This window comes from Heterocephalus glaber, unplaced genomic scaffold (assembly GCF_053883595.1).
Source record: "Heterocephalus glaber isolate CG9 unplaced genomic scaffold, H.glaber_assembly_v1.0 deba00001805, whole genome shotgun sequence".
NCBI classification, from domain to species: domain Eukaryota; kingdom Metazoa; phylum Chordata; class Mammalia; order Rodentia; family Bathyergidae; genus Heterocephalus; species Heterocephalus glaber.
In genome coordinates, this window is record NW_028258480.1 from 1710744 (window position 1) to 1725613 (window position 14870).

The 14870-nt window shown below is 57.6% G+C and overlaps 4 protein-coding genes across 4 annotated transcripts in view; 2 read left to right on the forward strand and 2 right to left on the reverse strand.

Moving 5' to 3' along the window:
* Positions 1-1680, reverse strand: part of Med19 (mediator complex subunit 19) — a 6737-nt gene extending 5057 nt beyond the window's left edge. The window contains exon 1 of the mRNA XM_013067483.3: positions 1334-1680. Coding sequence (XP_012922937.1) covers positions 1334-1601 — 268 coding nt within the window. The 5' untranslated portion in view covers positions 1602-1680. The remainder of the gene's footprint in view (positions 1-1333) is intronic.
* Positions 1681-1960: 280 nt separating this feature from the next.
* On the forward strand, positions 1961-6229 carry Tmx2 (thioredoxin related transmembrane protein 2). Its single transcript, XM_004869760.3, has 8 exons — positions 1961-2191; positions 3877-3937; positions 4098-4211; positions 4600-4676; positions 4762-4868; positions 4971-5036; positions 5116-5245; positions 5792-6229. Exons 1-8 carry the CDS (start codon positions 2003-2005, stop codon positions 5891-5893), a joined length of 846 nt encoding a protein of 281 aa, XP_004869817.1. The 5' UTR covers positions 1961-2002; the 3' UTR covers positions 5894-6229.
* A 231-nt stretch (positions 6230-6460) lies between these two features.
* Positions 6461-8004, forward strand: Selenoh (selenoprotein H). The gene is made up of 4 exons (XM_004869761.3): positions 6461-6609; positions 6693-6838; positions 6910-7035; positions 7843-8004. Exons 1-3 carry the CDS (start codon positions 6488-6490, stop codon positions 7008-7010), a joined length of 369 nt encoding a protein of 122 aa, XP_004869818.2. The 5' UTR covers positions 6461-6487; the 3' UTR covers positions 7011-7035; positions 7843-8004.
* A 125-nt stretch (positions 8005-8129) lies between these two features.
* Btbd18 (BTB domain containing 18) lies at positions 8130-14013 on the reverse strand. The gene is made up of 2 exons (XM_087203654.1): positions 13800-14013; positions 8130-10312 (listed from the first exon to the last, which is right to left on the reverse strand). The coding sequence occupies exons 1-2, from the start codon at positions 13921-13923 to the stop codon at positions 8574-8576; spliced, it is 1863 nt and encodes a 620-aa protein (XP_087059780.1). The 5' UTR covers positions 13924-14013; the 3' UTR covers positions 8130-8573.
* Positions 14014-14870: the final 857 nt, after the last annotated feature.

Genomic DNA, 14870 nt, shown 5'->3' on the forward strand with positions numbered 1-14870 from the left:
GATAGAAACAGGTACGATCTGAATAAGCAAGGCACAAGAAAGGCTCAGGAAACTGCTAGAGGACACCAATTTGGTCAAAGGACATTTGATTCTTCATTCCTGTCCACGCACCTGTTCCCTGCATCCATTCACTTCACAGCCAAGCCCTGTTACAAACCATCATCTCTCCTTGGATTTCTCACACATGTCCCCATTTTGTGCTCCTGTAGCTGCTGGAATAATTAAAAATGAATAAATCTGATCATTTCCCTCCCACGTTAAAACCGTTTGCCTTTGGCGGATGGAAGCTAAATCCTTATGTTGCCTGGTAAAGGCCTCTGCTTCCACCTCTCTCGCTCTCATCGCTGGAGTCCCACAGGACTTCCGTCCCGCAGTCTTCAGGCTTTTTCTCACACCCAGACTCCTGATACCGAAAAGCATCTCTCCCTCCCGTCCGAGTCCCCGGCCATCTGTCCACACACAACTGTGGCTCGAATGTCCATTCACTTTTTCTCCTGGTGGTATTGACCACTCTCTGATGTTCTTGTTTACACTTCACCTCCTCTGCTGACAGGTAAGCTTCAAAAGGTAAGGCTCTTATCAGTCCTGTTCACATAAACCTCCAGCACTTCTTTCTCTTTTGCTGTATCGAGGATGGAACTCACACCCTTTGCCGAGATACATCTCCAGCCCTTTTTGGATTTTCTATTTAAGACAGGGTCTCACTAAATCTCTAACTTGCCCAGGGTGGGCTCGAACTTGCGAACCTCCTTCCTCAGCCTCCCAGGTGTTGGAATTGGAATTACTGGTGTGCTCCACCAGGCCTTTCTCCAAATCCTTTCCTTTTTTTTTTTTTTTTGGTACCGGGGATCAAACTCAGGACCTTCCGCTCGCGAGACAGGCGCCGGAACCACTGGGCCAAATTCCCGGCCCGAAATATATATTTTTAAATACTTTTATTTTAATAAAAAGATTTGGCTTAATTTTTAACCCCATCTTTGAACAGATGAATCGTCTATTCCCCGAAAAGGCAATTTGCCCCAAGCCAACAAGTTTGTGGCAGACTGGAAACTAAAACCTTAGGTTCAAACTCGACCATTTTTTCCTAAAGGAGGCACACACGTCAGTGACAGGACCCGAATTTAAAGCGAAAGGCTGTCCCAGAGATGCACACTGACCCACTCCAAGCCCTCCTATGTTCAAGCCAACTCTGATCCTCAAAGCCCTCTGATTTGGGCTGCACTTTCTGGCCACGCGTCGCCTAGGTTACCGCCCAGCTTGGCAGCAGGCTGGCGGCCACGCCCACCACTATCTCTGATCTGATTGGCTGGCTTCGGCCAGTCCTAGTACTCACCTGGTAGTTCCCTCATTAGGTAGAAGGGGCCGCAGCCGGCTGTTGACTTGTCCGCACCCGGAGGAGCCGTGGCCGCGGTAGGGGGCGCGGCCGTGCCGGGTCCCCCGCCCGGAGGAGGCGGAGGTGGGGGTGGAGGTTTTCCTGGCCCGAAGCTGAGTGCGGTTGGGGGCGGTGGTGGGTCAGCTTGAGCTCCGAACAGCGCCGTGAAATTCTCCATCGTCCACTTGGCTCCGGCGCTGCTCGTGTGTCTGGCGTTAGTGATTTTCATTGGGCAAGCCTTTGAGTGGGAAACGCCCTCTTCCTGTAAAGACCTCCAGTCACTGGATACTCCAGGCCACGCCCACCTCCTTCCGGCGACCACTTCCGTCGCTCTGTGAGAACGTTCAGGAAGTGCTAACTAACCTTATTAGCTCGTCTCAGAGCTGGTTCGTCAAAGTTACATATCCAATTAAATGACTTAGGTTGGAAAAGTGACAGCTAGATTGACCAATAAAATGCTGGATCCCTCTTTGGGGGTGTCTGACCTCATGTAATGCCCAATCAGAAATCTACATCCGGGTCCAAGGGCGGAGTCCCCCAGATTTGTCCCAATAAAGTCTCGAGACTGGGGAGGCGGGGCCAGCCCTACTGAGGGGGCGGGGCTCGGGGGGGGGCGCGGGGACCGGAAAGATGGCGGTCCTCGCACCTCTGATTGCCCTGGTGTACTCGGTGCCGCGGCTTTCGCGATGGCTGGCCCGGCCTTACTGCCTGCTGTCGGCCCTGCTGTCTGCTGCCTTCCTACTCGTGAGGAAACTGCCGCCGCTCTGCAACGGCCTCCCCACCCAGCGCGAAGATGGCAACCCGTGCGACTTCGACTGGGTGAGCGCCCCCTGGCTCCCCGTCCGCGACCTTGACGGCCCCTGCCCGCAGCTGCGGCCGGCGGGGCTCCGGGCGACTCGGAGGGCGGGGGCTTGGGTGTTCGGGGGACCCCGAGCCGCGGCCGCAGCTCCCGGCCACCACCTGAGGTCGTTTCATCTTGGGCCCATCCCCGCGCTCCTGAGACCAGAATCAGCGCCCTGGCACCGAGCCGCATCCCCATCCTTTTATAAAAATTTGAGGCACAGTTTCGCCACGTTGTCCAGTTTGGGATGGAACTTGAGGCCCTCCCGCCTCAGCCTCCCAGAGGCCTGGGATGACAGGCGTGCCCTACCACGCCCCGCGCAGTTCATGCTTTTTTCCATCACACCATTCGTGCTAATCCACAGCCCCACCAAACCGCAGCACAGCAGTGTGCGGGGCTGCTCCTTACGTAAGGTAAGGCGGGCAGGAGAGCGCACAGCCGCACACCCTCTCGGGCGTGTCTTCATTCCTTAAAGTTCCCAGAATGCACATTCTTTCCTAAGGGCAGTGCAGGACCCCGAGGATGCGAAACTGAATCACAGTTGAGACACGGAAAAAAAAGAAGCAAAACAAAAACCTAAAAATAAATTGTAAACAAATCCACCCTGCACAGCTCAGGGGTCCAGGCCTGAAATCCCGGCTACTGCAGAGGCTGAGGCAGGAAGCTCCCAAGTTCAAGGGCAGCCTAGGCAATTTAGTGCGACTCTGCCCAAAATAAAAAATAAAAAGGGCTGGGACCCCTGGTTCAGTCCCCAGTACTGGAAAGAAAGAAATCAGTCCCAAGCTGCTTCCTTGCCAGGAGTGCCAAGAGGAGCCGAAATGAAAGCAGCCCCTAGGATTGTCCTTTTCCAGGGCCCAAGGTGAGCCCGACTTTTACCAGAACCCATCCCCTAACCTTTTCCTGCTTCCTCCCCCTTCTCTCTTGCTGTCTGCCCTTTCCCAGGCAGTATTATTTGTTAGCTCAAATGTAGCCACGCTATTTCAAAACATGCTGTATCACTGTAAGGAGACGGGGCTCAAAAGTATACGTGTATAGTAATAAGAATTTTAATGAATGTAGGAGTCCTTTTTAGAATTAATTTCTCCATAAACCCCTCCCCCCAGCACTGAGGATAGAACCCACGGCCTTGTGCCCACCAGGCAGGTGCTTTAGACATGCGATCCTCCTGTCTCAGCCTCCTATCTCAGCCTCGAGTGCAAGTTGTTTCTTTTGTCTCAGTGTGGAAGGTTTCAGGCCATGACTGGCTGGGCCCAGAGCCTCAGGCCTGTGGCCAGGCAGTCCCTCAGGGAGGACCACAGGGGCAGAATCACCTGCCCCGTGCAACGAAGAAAGAGCAAGGAGGGGTCAGAGTCCCTCCATGCCCCACAAGGGCACGTCAAGGGCCTGCTGTCCGCACCTCCTAGCACCACCTTGGAAAACAAGCCATGAAGGACATTCAGGACCCAAGTTCTGTACCCAGCACAGTGGTGTGTGCCTGTCGTTCCAGCTACTGGGGAGGCCAAAGCAGGCAGAGCACTTGGGCCCAACAGTTTAAGATCAGCTGGGCAACACAGTGAGAGGCCGTCTCGGAAGTGAACAGCACTTGGGAGGCTGAGGCGAGGTTCCATGGCTTCGGCCTCCAGCTGCCCAGGTGTTCTCAGCCTCCTGCCCTGTGCTCTTGCAGAGGGAAGTGGAGATCCTGATGTTTCTCAGTGCCATCGTGATGATGAAGAACCGCAGGTCCAGTGAGTGCAGCCTGGGCTCGGGCTTCCTGGCGAGGAGGGTCCTGAGCCTGCCTCAGGCCAAGGCTGAGCCTGGCCGGGCACTTGTGCCCTCCCCTGCCCCTTCCTTCTCCCCTTGGGCTCAGGAGCCGCCGCCAGGCTGACCTGCTGCCCTGCGTTTCAGTCACCGTGGAGCAGCATGTGGGCAACATCTTCATGTTCAGCAAGGTGGCCAACGCCATCCTGTTCTTCCGCCTGGACCTGCGCATGGGGCTGGTGTACCTCACGCTGTGCATAGGTGAGGGCCTCCGTCCTCCCTTGGCCTGTGAGATGAGTGTAGCTCAGGTGATCAGAACCTACCTGAGCTGTGTTTTAAGAGGAAGGGAAGAGCCAGGTGGGGCGGTGCACATCTGCAAGCCGGCACGCAGGGAGGCCGAGGCAGGAGGGGATCTCAAGTTCAGGCCTGGCCTGGGTGACTTAGTGAGACCCTGTCTCCAAGTAAACAAAATGGGGCTGGGGATGTAGCTCAGCATGAAGGCCCGGGTTTGCTCCCTAGTATGGCAGGGGAAAGAGGAAACCCAAGAGGAGGGCACTGCTGTGTGCCCCCACCCACAAGTCTGTTCTTGGAGGCTGGTGGCCGCAGTGGCTGTGAAATGAGGGCAGCTCTGTCTCCCGTCCCCATGCAGTGTTCCTGATGACCTGTAAGCCCCCGCTCTACATGGGCCCCGAGTACATCAAGTACTTCAACGACAAGACCATCGATGTGAGTGCTCCTCCTGCGTCCGGGGCAGGGGTGAGGAGCTGGGCGGGGCCGTGGAACCCAGCTCACCGCACCCCTCCTGTGGCAGGAGGAGCTGGAGCAGGACAGGAGGGCCACGTGGCTCGTGGAGTTCTTCGCCAACTGGTCCAGCGACTGCCAGTCGTTCGCGCCCATCTACGCCGACCTGTCCCTCAAGTGAGCAGCGGAGAGCAGAACGGAGCGGAGGGGCAGCCGCGGCCTCGGTCGCTGTTCCCCCATCCCTCTCTGTGCTCAGTGTTCAAGGTTCCATTCTTCCAGGTACAACTGCGCGGGGCTGAGCTTCGGGAAGGTGGACGTGGGGCGCTACACGGACGTCAGCACGCGGTATGCAGCGGGGGTGGGTGGGGGGTGAGTGCTCTGCGCGTATGCACGGCACACTGAGGCCTTTCCCGCCTGCCCGCAGGTACAAAGTGAGCACGTCGCCCCTCACCAAGCAGCTCCCGACGCTCATCCTGTTCCAGGGCGGCAGGGAGGTCATGCGGCGGCCTCAGATCGACCGGAAAGGGCGCGCCGTGTCCTGGACCTTCTCCGAGGTGCCGAGGCGGGGCCGGGCCGCTCCGAGCTGTGGGAGTGTGGGCCAGTGTGGGCCGGGCAGTGCTGGGGCAGCCTGTTGGCCCCCCGGGGGGTCGGCGCGCAGGCCTGGGGCGGCCGGCGCCCAGGTTTGTCCCGCGAGACTGCACAGAGTGTAAATGTTGGCAGGCACCGCCCGGACACTTAGGTCTGACTGCTTTGCTGGGCACCTGAAAGCGAGCACAGTTACAATGGGGCCGATTGCTGGCCTTGCTTCCTCCCTCCTTTCCTTAGACTGTGTCTGGATACTTATTTCAGCTGGGTATGGGCCGCACGCCTGCAACCCCAGCGCTCTGGGAGGCTGTGGCAGGAGGATCGCTAGTTTGAAGTCCAGCCTGGGGAGCTATGCGACTTAGTAAGACGCTGTCCCAGAATCAAAGCCTGAAGAGGCCTGGGGATGTAGGTCAGCGCGGAGGCACTGGGTTCAATGCCAGGACTGCAAAAACAACTTCTCCCGGGCCCTGAACTTGGCCTTCTGGCTGCCTCACACGTCCATCCGTTTCCTGCAGGAGAATGTGATCCGAGAATTCAACCTGAATGAGCTGCACCAGCGGGCCAAGGGGGCGACCCAGGCGGGCGACAGCATTCCGGAGGGCAAGAAAGTCAAATAGGGCCTGCTCTCCAGTAACCCTGTTTGCCCTGTCGCTGCGCACATGCGACCCTGCTGGACGGTGGCCAGCCGGGACCGGGGGCGAGGTCCCTCCGGGCTCGGCTGGTGCCAGCCGGTGCCCCCTCAGCGGCCAGCCAGGGTCTCCTCGTCCCTGCCGCCCGGGCTGCTCCAGGGAAAGCAGGCTAACAAAAAGACTAGAGGCGCAGGGAGAAACCTGTCGCCACAGCGGACGACGCCCTCCCCGGATGGGGAGCAGAAGGGTGGCGGCGCCACAAGGCGGCCGCGCGCCTCCCGGCACTCGGAGGCCCCCGCAATAAAGAGCCCGGTTCCCTCTGGAGCGTGGTTTTCTGTCTGTGGCCTCGGCCGGGCACCTGCAGCGCTAACGCCGTGCCGTCTCCGCGTCCTCACCGGGTGAAGCGTGCGCCAGTTCCGGGGCTGCGGCTGCAGCACGGCGGGTGGGCGGGCTTTGGGGCGCGCGCTCCCGGACTGGGCGCCCAAGGGCCCCGCCCCGCTGAGGCCCCGCCCCGCCTGTAGCCCGCCGGCCCGCGCAGCACGTGGTGCCCTCCGCCCGCCCGGCCTACACTACTGTGGCGCCATGGCTCCTCGCGGGAGGAAGCGCAAAGCGGAGGCCTCGGAGGTCGGCTCCGCGGGGAAGCGGGAGGAGCTGGCTGACAGTGGGGCGGGCGCGGCGGAGGTCCAAGTGGTCATCGAGCACTGGTGAGGGTCGCGTCCCCGAGCCCCGTCCCTGGACCCCGGTGCCCGCGTCCCGCCCTGAGCCCTTCACTGTGCCCTGTCCGCAGCACCAGCTGACGCGTGTACGCGCGCCAGGCCGCGGCGCTGAGCCAGGCGCTGCGCGAGGCGGCCCCGCAGCTGGCGGTGGCGCTGAACCCGGCGCGGCCGCGGAGAGGCAGCTTCGAGGTGACGCTGCGGCGCGCGGACGGCAGCAGTGAGTGGGCCGGGGCAGCGGGCGGCGGGTGGGGCGCGCGGCCCCGCACCGCCTCACTCGGGCCTTCGCAGGTGCCCCGCTCTGGACCGGAATTAAGAAGGGACCACCGCGCAAACTCAAGTTCCCGGAGCCGCAGGCGGTGGTGGAGGAGCTGAGCAAGCACCTTCCGTAAGGCGCGGCCGGAGACCCACGCTGAGGTTCGTGGCCAGGGCGGGGGGGGGCGGGCTGCCTTCGTCCAGTTTCTCTCCTGGCCTCCCCGCCCGGTCCTGGAGTACTGGGACTGCGCTCCACACCCTGCCTTTTATTTAGGGTTCAGGGATCGAATTCAGGTCCTTGCGCTTGCCAGGCAGGCGCGGCGCCACTGAGCTACAGGCCCGGCCCTTCTAGTTTTCAGTTTGAGGCCGAATCTCGGCCCCACGACCTCCGGCGGGAGCGGCTCGAGGCTCTTGTGGGTGGGCTGTTCGGTCCTTTGCAGTTGGTTGGTGTTCATTGTTGCCCTGGGGTGTGGACCAGTTTTGCATTTATTTGCAAATTCACTTTGCATTCCTGGTGGTTATTTTAATTACTTGATTCACTTGTAAATCTTACCAATTCTCTTACTGAGATAGCAAATACGAAACTGATATTTGCTGCTTTGCTATGAGTTAGGGATTTTTTCAATTTACTGGCAGCAGCTTTCCCTACACCCTTCTGGGTTTTATTCTTGAGGTTCTTCAGTTTTTGGAGACGCAGTTCAAGCTAGCCCTAGCCTTGAATTATTTAGGCAGCCACCCTCCCGCCTCAGCCTCCTGAGTGATGGGATTACTGGCATCTGCCACCATGCCAGGCTGCCCTTAGTTAAGAGGCGCCTGTGCTGAGATCGTCACTCCTGGCTACCAGAATTCTTTGTCCCTGGTGCTTTCTACAGCCCTGTTCCGGGCATTTAGTTGGGGGGCTCTGGAGAAGGGTGGTCCTCCAGCTCGGGGTGTGGGCGTAGGTCTGACCGCCTGCCCCTCCCTCTGCAGCGTTTCTGTCCCTGGTGCTGTTGGAGCGTCTGTGACGGGACATGGCCAAACTTCAGTCATGGACCTGAAACCACGGTCTCTTTCACTCCAGAAGCGAGCGTTCTTGTGCGGCGGCCCCGAGCGGTACGGGTCGGGGACTGGCTTAATAAAAGGTGAAATAAAGTGTCCGAGTAAGCGGAAGCTCGCGCTGAGGGAGGGACGAGCGGCCTTTTGGGGTTGCTGAGCCTTTTATTTTCCATAGCCACAGGTCACCTGGCCTCTGGTAAAGCATGTGAAATACTTGTCAAAACTAAGGGAGCAAAGGAAATTATTTTTTTAAAAAGCAACTGTACCTTTTTGGACTCACTTCTTGGAAGTGATGACAGAAGTGCATCTCCCTGGCCCGGTGGAGCTGTCAGCTGGGCTTCCCGAGTGGCGCTGGCGCTGGCCGAGTCTCAGACGCAGGTGCTGCTCTTCCAGGACGCCCTGAACGCACGCAGTGTTGGCTGAGGCAGGAGCCTCCCTTCCGAGGGGGCCTGCCTCACAGGGCGGGGCTCCACCTAGGGCCCGCTAGCTGGGTACAGTTTACCGACCTCCCACTAACGGGAAAACATTACAAAGAAAAAGGATGCTAAGAGTTTGATTTCAACCCCTGGTATCCCCTTGACTTCCGCCTGGCGCCCAAGCCAGGGGCCGAGCTGCGGGGGCAGCCGGTTGTGCGGAAGGGGCCTAGCAGTCCAGACTCCTCCTCATTACGTCAGGACGTCCAGCTCTGTGTCTGACTCCGAGGAAGGGTCGGGCCACACGGAGGGGACGCCGGCGGGCACCAGCGCGGCCTCCGCCGTCCAGTCCACGTCGATCTCCTCGTCTTCGGAGCTGGCAGTGGGCGGGCCGGGCCCCGTCCCGGGGGCGGGGCACAGCTCCTCGAGCGCTGCTGGGTGCTCGTCCAGCCCGCGCTCTGTCCAGCCGGAGCCCGGCGTCGAGGGCTTTTCCCCCAGCTCCGGTGACCGGGAGGCCGGGGCTTCAAGATCCGGAGTCCAAGCGCCGCCCACCGGAAGCGCGTCTCCGTCCCCCGGGGGCGCCTGGCTCTGGCCCGCAGGCTCCTCGTCCAGGCCCGAGAGCTCTCTGGACCAGAGTTCCAGGTCTGGCAGGCACCATGCTCCCTCTTCCATCCACGCCCCGCCCGCGCCCGCCAGGTGGTAGCTGGGCGTTCGGCAGCCCTCGGGCCCGGGGCTCTCCGGGGACCCCTCGGGCGGCCCCAGGTCCCGGCCGCACAGCATCAGGTCCAGGATGTCCTCCAACTCACTGGCGGCCTTGGCGCTTGAGGCCCCGGCATGGCGCGGTCCGCGCAGGGCACCTGCGAAGGCGCAGGGCTCGCCCCGGTTACTGCTCAGCATGGGCTCCTTCCCCGGCAGCTCGGGGCTGGACCCGAACGCCCGGCCGGCCCCGGGCTGATCTGGTGAGTGGCCGCCGGCCAACATGACGTCCAGCATCCCATTGCCCTCGGGGGAGTCCTGGTACAGCTCCAGCCGGCCCGGCGCCTCTTCCTGCCCACTGGCCGGGGACAGCGGGGCCCCGGGAGGAGCCTCCCCATCACCGCGGTCGGGGATCCTGAGGGGCGGGGGCGGCTCCTGCACGACCTCCCAGCGCGTGCCGTTGACCACCTTCCGAAGCTTCACTCTCCCCACCTGCCCCTCCTCCGCGGGCTCGGGCGGGGGCGCCCTGGCCTCGGGGCTCCGCTTCCGGCAGGGCGCAGAGGGGCTGGGGGTGCTCTGCAGAGGACTGGTCCTGCCTGGCTCCTGCCTGTCCTCGACCGCGCCTCTGTTCATCCTCTGCCGCCAGAGCCGCCGGCCTGGGGCTGTGGGCACCGAGCTGGGCCCACCTGCTGTGCCGCCGCTGGGGGGTGGCCTTGGGCGACTGAGCCGGATCTTCCTGGGCAGCAGCTGCTGGTCCGCAGGAGGGGACAGGCGGGCTGGGGACGGCGCTGGCCCGCGCACGGGGCCGAGCGTGCCTGCCCGGCTGGTGCTCGGCGGGGCGCTCTCCTCTGGGGGACCCTCTTCCCTTCCGAGCTTCAGTGACCTCGCCAGCCCTGGAGGACAGGGGGGCCGGGTGCCAGGCAGTGGTGGTCGATGGTGGCAGCCGGGGGCTACCACTCTGGCGGAGATGGGCAGGGCGCTGGGCTGCAGGCACTCTCGGTTCAGCCTTCGGCCCAGGGGCGCCTTCACCAGCTTCCCGCCCTCCAGCTGCAGCGATTCCAGCTCAGACACACGGAGCTGGCGGGCCGCAGACAGCAGGTCCTGGGCCTCTTCCCGGGATACCTCCATCTCCGACGTGTACAAGAAGTCCACCAGCTTCCGGAGGGTCCTGATCTTCAGGCCCCCCAGCTCTAGGACCACCTTCCGACCCTGCACAGGGCTCTCCTGCTCCAGGCGCTCTGTGAAGAAGGGGCTGCAGGCCGACAGGATGCAGCGGTGTGCTGGCACAGCCTCACCTGGGGGAAGCCACACACCCGTGTCCCACACATGTCCCACACATGGCCCGGCACGCAGAGGGAGGGAGCAGGCTGTGCTACCCCGAGCGCCGCCCCTTCCCTTGGGTCCCATCCATGCAAGGACAAGGGAGAAACCTGCTCCCATGGGCCTGGGACCTTCCACCATTCGCCTTGGCCTGACATTTTCTCCCACCTCCAGCTCAGTCTAGCTCAGCCGGGGCTCCCTTCAGAAAGCCCCTCCAGCCCCCGAGCTGCAGCCAGGCTGGTGCCCCGCCCTGAGGTCCTCCACAGCCATGGGGCGGTGCCACTTCTCTGCCCTGCTCATTCTGGAAACCAAGTAAGCTCAGGCAGTGCTTGCCACGAAGCAGGGCATCGGGTACTTGCTGAGTCCATTTTTATTGACTTACCTAAGGATTCAAAACTGTCACAGAGCCAGCTTATGTCTAAGGACAAGCAAGAGTTGTGGAGGGTGCCAGTTGGGTCCCTTCTCTCCTGAGCTTTGCCCCTGCCTGCTCTGAGGCACCTCTCCTCACTACATGGGCACCTCAGGCTCGTCCATGGCTGTGACGCCCAGACTCACGGCTGCTCCCCCAATCCACATCTCTCCGCAGATGTCTTTCCTGAGCTAGCACACATACACGTCACAGCCAGCATTTTTACAGACACCTCACAAACCCCTCCAACGCACCCTTCCTAGAGAATGAGCTCGTGCTGAGCATGGAGGTGCACACCTGCAAGCCTAGGACTTCGGAGGCTGAGGTACGAGGATCGTGAGCTTGAAGCCAGCCTGGGCTACACAGTGAATTCAGGACTAGCCTGGGCCACATAGAACACCGTGTCTTAGAAAAAAGAAGCCAGGTGTGGTGACCCCAGCACTCGGGAGGCTGAGATGGGGTTCACTGAGTTCAAGGCCAGCCCGGGCTACAGTGTGCCTGTCTCAAAAAGCACCCTAAAAAACAAGTGAACTCATCACACCATTGTCCCCTCCTTCCCTATTTTGTACCTCAAAGTAAGATAAATTCATCCAACTGCCCAAGCCTGAAAACTAGGTCATCTGATTCCTCTCTCCCTTACCCACCATGTCTACTATCCTTTTTCTTTTTTAGATAGTCTCTAGTTTGAACTCATGATCCTGCCTCAGCCTCCTGCGTGCTGGAGGTGGATGCCACCACACCCAGCTCCAACCACAATTTTTAAAGGACTAAGACTTGAATATTGTACGCCACCAGGCACTGTTGTAAGGGTTTCACCAGTATTAATCCATTTATTCTTCACTATGATCCTGTCAAGTAGGTACTGGGTAGAGCTGAGTAACATGGCCACGATTACTGAGCTAGTAAGTGGCAGGTGTAAGATCTGAAGAGTCTACCCTCTTAATCACTCCAGCAAGTTTTATAAATTCTCGCCAAAAGCCCAGACATTACTCTTGATGCCTTAGCTCAGGCCACTGTCCACTTCGGGCTCTATGACCTATGATGAGGCAGTGATTCTTAACCAGCCTGAGTGCCGTTAAGTGGGAATCGGAGCGGGCTCTCCAGCTTAGAATCCTCTGCAGCTTCCTAGTGTCCTGGGAACAAGGTGTCCTGCCTCGGACCTGACAGGAGCGCTCATTCCTCTAGCCCTGGCTGGGCAGCACTTCTCCCACTGAGCTCTGGCCGTAATGGATCTCTCCTGAGCTCTGTGACAGAATTGTGCATCTCTATGTGCCTTTCTCTCGGTCTGGAGAAATCTTTTTTACTTCAGCTTGTCGTTCAGATTCCACTTTAGGGGTTATCTCCTCCAAGAACAGTTACTGCACCCTCCCAGATGCCTCATGTCTCTGAAGGGGGCCCTCTGTGACCCTCAGCCTACATTTTATTACCAATTAGATTCTTAAAGTGTTGCACTGCTTATTTGATTTCTCCCCAACACGATTTCCTTCAGGGGACGGACTTTATCTTTGTATGCCTTAGCAGAGTGTGTAGCATCCAACAGGGAGCTGGTGTGTGTGTGTGTGTTTTGTTTTTTGAGACAGGGTCTCATTATGTAGTTCAGGCTGGCCTTGAACTCCCTATGTAGCCCAGGCTGGTCTCAAATTTGCAACAATCCTCATGCCTCGGCCTTCTGAGTACTAGGATTACAGGCATGCGGCACCACATCTGGCGATTTTTGTGTTTATTCTGAGTGAAAAAGAATGAATCTGAGCTGCATACTTACTAAAAGAACCAATGGGGAAGTCGCTTAACTGGAGGCCTCAATTCAGTCATCTCTAGAACTGGAACCATATAACACTACTTATCTTGCACAGCTGCTGTTGGAGTCAAATGAGTCACTACACGGTGAGCACTCTGCCAACTGTAGGGTGCCATACAATGTCACAATCCTCTTTTTGTTGTTTTGAGACAAGGTCTCATGATGTAGTTTAGGCTGGCCTCAAACTCTCCGCATTTCTCTTGCCTTAGCCTCTGTCAGTGCTGGGATTACAGGCATGTGCCACCATCCCTGGCCACAATCTTTTTATAAATGAAGAGACTGAGCTCCACAGAGATGAAATTGCTTGCTCGTTTGACAGTTACTAAGTAACTGGGACTAAATCCAGGGCTTCTGACTACTAATTTTGAGCTTTTTACATTATACCATGGTCTACTTAATGCTGATTTAACGTTCTCATGTGAGGAGAAGGGGTGGAAATAAGCTACACGTTTTTTGCTCCATCAACAAACAACAAGAATCACCCATTTAGAGATAAGGAAAAAAATTAAGCAACACTTTGGAAAGAAAATGGGAAAACACAATGGTGTCATCTAACATTCATATTGTGGTTAGTATATTATTTTTTATTTATTTATTTTTTGGTACCGGAGATCGAAGTCAGGTCCTTGTGCTAGGGCAGCAGGCGGCAAAACCACTGAGCTAAATCCCTAGCCCTGTGGTTAGTATATTAAAGGCAATGTTCTAAACACTTAACATATGCTAACTTAATTTTTGTAACCATCCCATGAAGATATTATTGACATTTTAGAGAATTTCTATGCTCACAGAATTTTATTTTCATTTTTTAAAATGAAAAGGTAAGGCCGGGGATTTAGTTCAGTGGTTTCGCCACCTGCTGCCCTAGCGCAAGGACCCGAGTTTGATCCCCAGTACCAAAAAAACGAAAAGACAAAGAAAAAGAAAGTAGGGCCTGGTGTGGTGGTGCAAGCTGGTAATCCCAGCACTCAGGAGGCTGAGGCAGGAGGTCTGCAAGTTTAAGCCCAGCTGGGGTGACGCAAGTTCAAGGCCAGCCTGGACTACATATCGAGCCTGTCTCAACAAGAGACAACAAAAAAAAAAGCACAGACAATTTCACTCTTGAAAACACAAACAGCTAGACACAACAGCTCTTTACCAAACACTTTACAGTACTGAGAGGTAATAACATTCTTCCGGTTTTGCCCTTCACCCGAGCCTTGAATTCATTCCATCTTATTTGGTGGTGGTTTGTGGCTGAGTCCTGCCAGGCTCTTACCTTCTGCCTGCAGCAGGACGTCACAGAACACACCGCTCTGCTGCTGGTGATGAAGCTGCACAAAGGCCAAGCGGGGGAACCTCGGGTTCCTGTAGAGGATCTTGGAACTGGCAGGAGAGCACATGTTGGGAGCCTCTCAAGATGGGGTCTCGGTTTTCACAGACCAGATTTCTGCAGGTGAAATCATACAATTCAGAGGCACAGTAATACTTAATTTTTGTCTTTGAAACAGCAGGGAAATTCTGAAAGTGAGAGACAGTGAGTTGAGGACACATCAGTGCAGTTGTGCCAAGCGTATCTCAAGAAAAAACATCCCTGTAGAAGTTCCATGTGGGAAAGTAAGCCTAGATTTGAATCCAAAGTATATGTGTGTGTGTGTGTGTGTGTGTGTGTGTGTGTGTGTGTGTGTGTTTCGTACTGAGGAGTGAACCCAGGGCTTTCACACGGCTACATCCCCAGCCCTTTTTAAATTTTCAGACAGGGTCTCACTAACTTGCCAAGTTGCCCAGGGCTCCAACTTGTCATCTCCTACCTCAGCCCCACAAAGTCCTGAGTGGCAGACATATTGTCACCAGGCCTGGCTTCAAGTCTGTTAGCCTGGCTGTATGACCTGATGTGTGTGACATAACGTCCTCGAGTCTCACTTTGCTTACCCATGAAACAGGGATGAGAGGGCTTACCTGCTAGGGATGCTTTAAAAATTATGTGAGCTACACAGGTAAGGTCACTTAGCACAGTGTGTGCTGGCACAAATAAACCACACCCCTCAAGCGGCAGGTGTTACCATCTTTCGACTTTCTCACTCCCATAACTGCTGGTTTGACTTCCCAGTTCCACGGGTACAAACCTCCATTTGACACATTTAGGGGCGCTATACTGGGAGTCACATTCTCTGGAAGTCGCTGGCACTCTTTCCACTGAGCTCGCTCCACAGTAACCAGCAGAGGGTGCACGTGGAGAGGACTGTCACAGAAGCAAGGACGCTGCCACCCTTGAAGGTTCAACTGTTCTTGACCAAACCCAGCCTGAGCGCCCCTAACGTGGCAAAAGTGTGGCCTTGCAGTCTGTCCG